Source organism: Sinocyclocheilus grahami, unplaced genomic scaffold (genome assembly GCF_001515645.1).
Source record: "Sinocyclocheilus grahami isolate Dianchi unplaced genomic scaffold, SAMN03320097.WGS_v1.1 scaffold528.1, whole genome shotgun sequence".
NCBI classification, from domain to species: Eukaryota; Metazoa; Chordata; class Actinopteri; order Cypriniformes; family Cyprinidae; genus Sinocyclocheilus; species Sinocyclocheilus grahami.
The window spans coordinates 565,913-573,220 of NW_015505707.1; the positions used below are offsets into that span (position 1 = coordinate 565,913).

At 37.5% G+C, this 7,308-nt stretch overlaps 1 protein-coding gene across 1 annotated transcript in view; it reads left to right on the top strand.

Annotated features, from left to right (window-relative positions):
* Window positions 1-3,376, top strand: part of LOC107555250 (runt-related transcription factor 1-like) — an 18,034-nt gene extending 14,658 nt beyond the window's left edge. Inside the window, exons 5-6 of the mRNA XM_016237987.1 lie at window positions 1,663-1,788; window positions 2,735-3,376. Of these exons, the coding sequence (XP_016093473.1) occupies window positions 1,663-1,788; window positions 2,735-3,249 (641 nt within the window). The 3' untranslated portion in view covers window positions 3,250-3,376. The remainder of the gene's footprint in view (window positions 1-1,662; window positions 1,789-2,734) is intronic.
* Window positions 3,377-7,308: the final 3,932 nt, after the last annotated feature.

Consider the following 7,308-nt stretch of genomic DNA (forward strand, 5'->3'; position numbering starts at 1 on the left):
CCTTTTTTTATACAATTGCCAAAAAAAAATTAAAAAAAAAAAAAAAATGTTAAGCTTCATTTTAACGCTTTTATTTTTTATTTTTAATAGTTTTATTATTAATTAACAATAACAGCACTGATTTGTATGTAGCTTATATTTGGTGTGTATTTCCCTGTCTACATTTCTAGTAGCCGTGTGTGTGTGTGTGTGTGTGTGTGTGTGTGTGTTTGTGTGTGTGTGTGTGTGTGTGTGTGAGAGTGAGTGAGTGAGTGAGTGAGTGAGTGAGTGAGGGAGTGAGTGAGTGAGTGAGTGAGTGTGTGTGTGTGTGTGTGTGTGTGTGTGTGTGAGAGTGAGTGAGTGAGTGAGTGAGTGAGTGAGTGAGGGAGTGAGTGAGTGAGTGAGTGAGTGTGTGTGTGTGTGTGTGTGTGTGTGTGTGTGAGAGTGAGTGAGTGAGTGAGTGAGTGAGTGAGTGAGGGAGTGAGTGAGTGAGTGAGTGAGTGTGTGTGTGTGTGTGTGTGTGTGTGTGTGTGTGAGTGTGTGTCCAGTAAAAAATGAGTCCCGCTTGCACCGGATGCCGAATCCGCCTCCAGCCACCCACCCAGCCATGTGTGACTCCTGCTCCAGATCACAAGCCCTGAGTCTGGGGAGGAAGGCAGGAAAAGAGGGGGTTTCTGGGGGGCCTGGCAACGGGCCGTGCTCTGGCTGCACTTGAAACGGGCCGCACACTCTTTGGCCGCTGTGCATAATTTGCTTCCTCTCTGATGGCTCTCCCTCCCCTTCTGTCTGAAGTCTGCAGGCGATCGGCGAGCGTTTATTAGACCGCGGGGAGAGAGAGAGAGAGACTGTCTGAGAGAATGTCTTCTCCTCCTCCTGATCCTCTCACTCCATTATTCAGTGTCCTCGAGTTTATCTTTATTACAGATCCTGTTTTAATAATCTAATGATTTTGATTGGTATGTACCCTGCCATTCAAAAGCGTTTTAAAGAAATGAATACTTTTATTCAGCAAGGATGCATTAAATTTATCAAAAGTGACAGTAGAGACATTTATAACGTTACAAAAGATTTCTATTTCAAATAAACGCTGTTCTTTTGAACTTTCTGTTCATCTGTGAATCGTGAAAAATAAAATGTATCACAGTTTCCACAAAACTATTGTGCAGCATGACTGTGTTCAACATTGATAATAATTAGAAATGTTTCTTGAGCAGCAAATCAGCATATTATACTGATTTCTGAAGATCATGTGACACTGAAGACTGGAGTAATGATGCTGAAAATACAGCTGCGCATCACAGAAATAAATTACAGTTTAACACATATTCACATAGAAAACAGTTATTTTAAATAGTAATAATATTTCACAATTTTACTGTATTTTACTGATCACATAAATACAGCCTTGGTGAGCATAAAAGGGACTTTTGAACAATAGCGTAAATACCATAGTGCATTAATATAGCAATCATTTATTATATTATCATCTGATACCAACACTGCACTGTTTTTAAGGGATGTGAACATGCGAGTTGAAAACTGTAATGCATAAAATGTGTGTGTGTGTCTGTGTTCTCAGTAGCCATTAATAATATTTCTGTACTTTTGAGTGTATATCTTGGATTTGCTAGTGAAATGGAGTGGTCATAAAGTCATTTATTGAATATGAATGTTTGGTTTCAGATTCTAGGCAGATGCAGACGTCTCCGTCCTGGTCGTATGAGCAGTCGTACCCTTACCTGGGTCCCATCTCCACCCCAGCGGTACACCCCACCACACCCATCTCCCCCAGCCGCAGCGCTATACACTGTGAGTTCCACCATGCTGCAGGGACACTTATCTGGTACTTTTTGTGAGAAAATATAAATCGAAATAATACTTAAAAAAAAAAATAATAATTGTACTCCAATGATTGTGTTTTATTAAATAAGTTGACATTAAATAAGTATTTAAATAATAAAATAAATATTGCTTCAGTTATCAAACTCTTAATCAAATTAAGTGTCTGATTAATAAATTATGATTTGCAACCGTGTTATTTTAGTATTGTTTATATACTATAAAAGTTTTGTATATATATATATATTTTTTTTTTTTAAACTTATTTAGTTTAAATTCTAGTTAATTTGTGCTTTTGTCATTTTTTTATACTATTAGGTTTAAATATTTATTATTTAATGTTCAATTTCAGTGTTGATTTCCATGTTTCAACATAAACTTATTTCAGTAAACTCAAACAAGCTTAACTTTATACTTAACTTTATAAAGTTTCAGATCTCAACAATGTCTCAAACTGAGCTCCAAAGTCAACAATCAAAACTCAGAGATCTCAATATGAACTCAAAACATTTCTCATCAAGTGATATGAGCTGCTCCACATTCATGTTCAGCTCTGAACTCTTACTAAACGACAACTACTGACTCATTTGGGTCTGTCTTTAAAGGGTTAGTTCACTCAAAAATGAAAATTATGTCATTACTTACTCACCCTCATGTTGTTCCAAACCCGTAAGACCTTCGTTCATCTTCGGAACACAAATGACGATCTTTTTGATGAAATCCGAGAGCTTTCTGACATTACAGTTTGAACCCCTGATGTCACATGGACTATTTCATCGATGTCCTTGCTACGTTTATGGACCTGGGAACATTTCAGTTGCTTTGCTGTCTATGCAGGCTCAGAGAGCTCTCGGATTTCATCAAAAATATCATAATTTTAACTATTTAACCAATCGAGTGTTTTGTGTTCCTGCAGGTCCAGATCTGACGGCGTTCACTGACCCTCGCATGGGTCTGGAGCGTTCCTTCCCATCACTGCCCTCGCTCCCAGACGGCCGTTTCTCAGACCCGCGTGTGCCGTACCCCACCGGAGCGTTCACATACACACCCACGCCCGTCACCAGCGCCATCGGCATTGGCATGTCGGCCATGAGCAGCCCGGCGGGACGCTATCACACGTACTTACCCCCGGCGTACCCCGCGGGCTCCTCGCAGGCTCAGGCCGGCCCCTTCCAGCCCGGCTCGTCCCCGTATCACCTGTACTACAGCAGCGCCGCTGGTTCCTACCAGTTCTCCATGATGCCAGCCGGAGGAGGAGGAGGAGAGCGCTCGCCCCCGCGCATCTTACCGCCCTGCACCAACGCCTCCACAGGCTCCGCCCTCCTGCACCCCTCGCTGCCCAATCAGAGCGAGGTGCTGGTGGAGGCCGAGGGAAGCCACAGCAGTTCGCCAACCAGCCTGTCGGTAGAAGCCGTCTGGAGGCCATATTAATGCTCGCTTGACCAATAGGAGGAGGCAGGGCCGGATTTACACACAGGCATTCTAGGCACGGGCCTATGCTCGCTTGTCCAGGGGGGCCCAAACACAATGAAGAGATATATAATACTTTTGTTATGCAATGGGCTATCTACAACAGTAAATGGGCGAATGTGTCCCTGGACCACAAAACCAGTCATAAGGGTAAATTTTTTTAAATTGAGATTTATGCATCATCTGAAAGTTGAATAAATAATGATTTTTGGCATAAAAGAAAAATGGATAATTGTGACCCATACAATGTATTGTTGGCTATTGCTACAAATATCCCCCAGCGACTTAACACTGCTTTTGTGCTCCAGGGTCACATATAACAAATAATAGGCTAAAAAATTACAAACTATTTCCATGTTTTCCACCTTTTTTATGTACGGAAATCACGCTGTCACAGTACAGACACGCACTCGCGCTCACACGCAGACACGTGAACAAAAACTTGTGTGCCCCGTGAATTTATGAATAAAATAGTTTAGCAGCTGAAAAGCTACATGACATTTCTCAGTAGCGAAGTTCTTGAAGCAGTTCAACTTACCAATTCGCTATTAGTAGATGCTGCTGCTGAACACTGCTGAGAGACGCACAGACGCAGGTATTCACACGTGCTTAATCGCTCTCTCTCTAATAATTAGCCTGCATATCAATGGCTCAAGCCTCTGTTATTAGCTCTAAAATTGCATTTTGGAATTTGCAATGGACGGTTTGGGATGAGGTGCGTAAGAAACACATCTTCTGAACAATGTCTTGAGGTGTGGTTGTGACTCTAGGCCGTTAAAATTATTAGAGAAATAATGCACTCACGAAGTGGTAATGTGGCCACGACGCCGGAGCCTAATCAAACAAATTAAGAACTACATTCAATCTTTATTGACTGAACGCGAGCACTTATTGCGATAGAAAACACTGTAACGGGTTCCACTGATTACAAAATATTTTTATTCGCTGGGGTGATAATATGTGACCCTAGAGCACAAAAGCAGTCTTAAGTCGCTGGGGGATATTTGTAGCAATAGCCAGCAATATATTGTATGGGTCAAAATTATACATTTTTCTTTTATGCCAAAAATCATTAGGATATTAAGTAAAGATCATGTTCCATGAAGATATTTCCTACGGTAAATATATCAAAACTTAATTTTTGATCAGTATTATGCATTGCTAAGAACTTCATTTGAACAACTTTAAAGATGATTTTCTCAATATTTAGATTTTTTTGCACCCTCAGATTCCAGATTTTCAAATAGTTGTATCTCAGCCAAATATTGTGCGATCCTAACAAACTATACATCAATGGAAAGATTATTTATTCAGCTTGCAGCTGATGCATAAATCTATATTTCAGAAAATTGGCACTTATGACTGGTTTTGTGCTCCAGTGTCACATTTATTAATAGGGACGGGGGGCCCAAAAATTAGTTTTGCCTATGTCACGATAAGAGGTAAATCCGGCCCTGGGAGGAGGGCAGCTGAATGAGGGGGTTTCTGATTGGACTCGACGGACGGACTTTTGTTTTTCACAGCGCAGCATGAGACTTGTTTGTTTTTTAAAGTTGTGGATAGTTTGTATTGTTATTATTAATGTTATTGTTATTATTATTACTGTTGTTTGTCTCGTCATCACTGTACAACTTTGTTCATCAGTGCCAGATATGTTTAATGTAAAAAAAAAACTCAAGGCTGGAAACAGACTCTACACAAGTACTCGAATGCTTAGCCGACATGACGCAAGAAAATGAACACAATTTTGGTGTTAATAAATGCATGTAAGAATAACAGTCCCACCAAACGAAAAGAAAATATATTTGCAACTATCTAGACTTTGCATAAATATGGTATAATAAAATATTAATAGTTTTTTACTGTACTCTAATGATTACTTATTGTTATATTTCTTGCTTTTGTTATTCTGACAATAATTCTATATTTAAATACATTTTGCTTCAATTATCAGACACTTCATAAAATAATATCAAAAAGGCAACAGCTGCAAATTATCATTGCATAAATATAATGCTATATGCCATAAATTAAAATAATTAATAAAATATTCATAATGCATGTTATGTTTTGTTTTGTTTGTTGTAGTTTAATGATTGCTTATTTAATTTCTGTTTTTGACAGTGTTAATATTTAATAAATATTGCTTCAGTTATCAGGCACTTAAAAATCATTAATATCAGAAAACAATATCAGTTGATATAAACATGCAAAACAGCTTTACATAAATACAATGCTATATGCTGTAAATAAAATGCATTATTAATATTTTATTAATTATTTTATTTTTATTGTAGTCTGGTTGTTTTATTACTGCTTTTTGACAACAATAATATAATATTTAAATAATAAATATTGATTTAGTTGTCAGACAGTTACAATTCCATTCAGGTAACTGATATAAACATGCAAAATACCTTTGTAAAAATTATTTAAAAAATGATCACAATGCATTTTGTAGTCTAACGATTACTTATTGTTCTTTTTGTTGCTTTTTGATAATTAGAAATAAATATTCAAACATTATTAAATAAGATAAAAATAAGTCAAATATTGGCCGAGTTATTAGACATGTAAATCACAAAACAATGAGTTGATCTCTATTTAGTATTCCATTCAGAATATGATACAAACATGTTGGCTAACTTAAGTTGCTCAGTTCTTTTCTGTAGTTGACCATAGAAGAAGATGATTTACTCTAATGTCTGTCTACAATATCGTGCATTGCATTCTGACACATTTCTGAATGTAACGATGCATGAAATTGATCTTGTTTGTGCTGAACCTGTGTAGAGTCTGTTTCAGGTCTAGTGCTTTTAAACTGATCCGCAATGAAGAATCCAAATGCGATCCGTTCACGATTGAACGGTGTGAACGGGTCGACAGATGCTCAGTAAGTTTGACTGTGGTTCCTGCAGTGGAAGTGAAGAAAGTGAAGCCTCTGCCGGCGGCGACTCGCTCTGAAGAGCTTCAGCAGACTCTTTACATTTCCAGGTTTACGAGACTTCGCCCGGTCACTGCCTTTCACGCTCGTTCTCTCCGCTAGATTTACAGCCAATTCAAGCTTTCCGACTAATGCGCTCATGTCACGGATTGCTGGATGGGAGATGGGAGAATCATGGACCTGATAAAGACTCACACACTCTCCACTATTGTGAAACGAGCAAAACCTTTTGAAATGCAGCTTCGTTTTTTTTCCTTTTGTCCCTTTTCAACATTTCTTTGGAGAATATAACACTTTGTTGTGAAGAAACTGCTTATTTCTATATCACGTGTGCTGTGTTTCTTTCTTATTAGTGGTGTGTTCAGCGTTTGCAATGATCTACCCTGATGGTATCATACTGTAGTTCATTATTACATTCACATAACAAAGTACATGCACTATTTGTAATCCAGTTATCATAGTACCTGGTCCAAAAAATGTAATACCATAGTATTTTTTTCATCTTAAAGAGACCATTGCAGTTGCTGACAGTGTTTCCTTTAGAAAGTGATTTGCTATTGAAGCACTCAAAACTATTGTTTTAAGGCCAACATGAAATCAAAACTGGCTCAAATTGTATACACCTTCCCTTACCAAAAAGTAGTATACTTCAAGTTTATTTTATTAAGTATACTTAAGTAAATTCAAGTATATTTTAAGTATACTTTGTAGCAAGTATACAAATATCAGTGTACTAGTAGTATACTTGTAAGTGTACTATTTCAATACTCCTTCGGACTAAATTGGCCCACTTTCTAGTATATAAAAGTATACTTTAAATATAACAGTAGTACACTTTAAGTACACAACTAGTTTACAACAATATTTTTAGCTTGTACTGACACTATACTGAAAGTGAACTTATATGAATACTGATAGCTTTCTAATTAAATACTTGCAGTAGCATTTTTAGTACACTAGTCTTAGTAAACTACTAGTTTAGTAGTTTTATACTGCAAGTATACTCGTACGTTTTCTTTAAGTGAACTTTACATCATACTATAAGTATACTACTATGTCCCTATTTAGGTATTAAT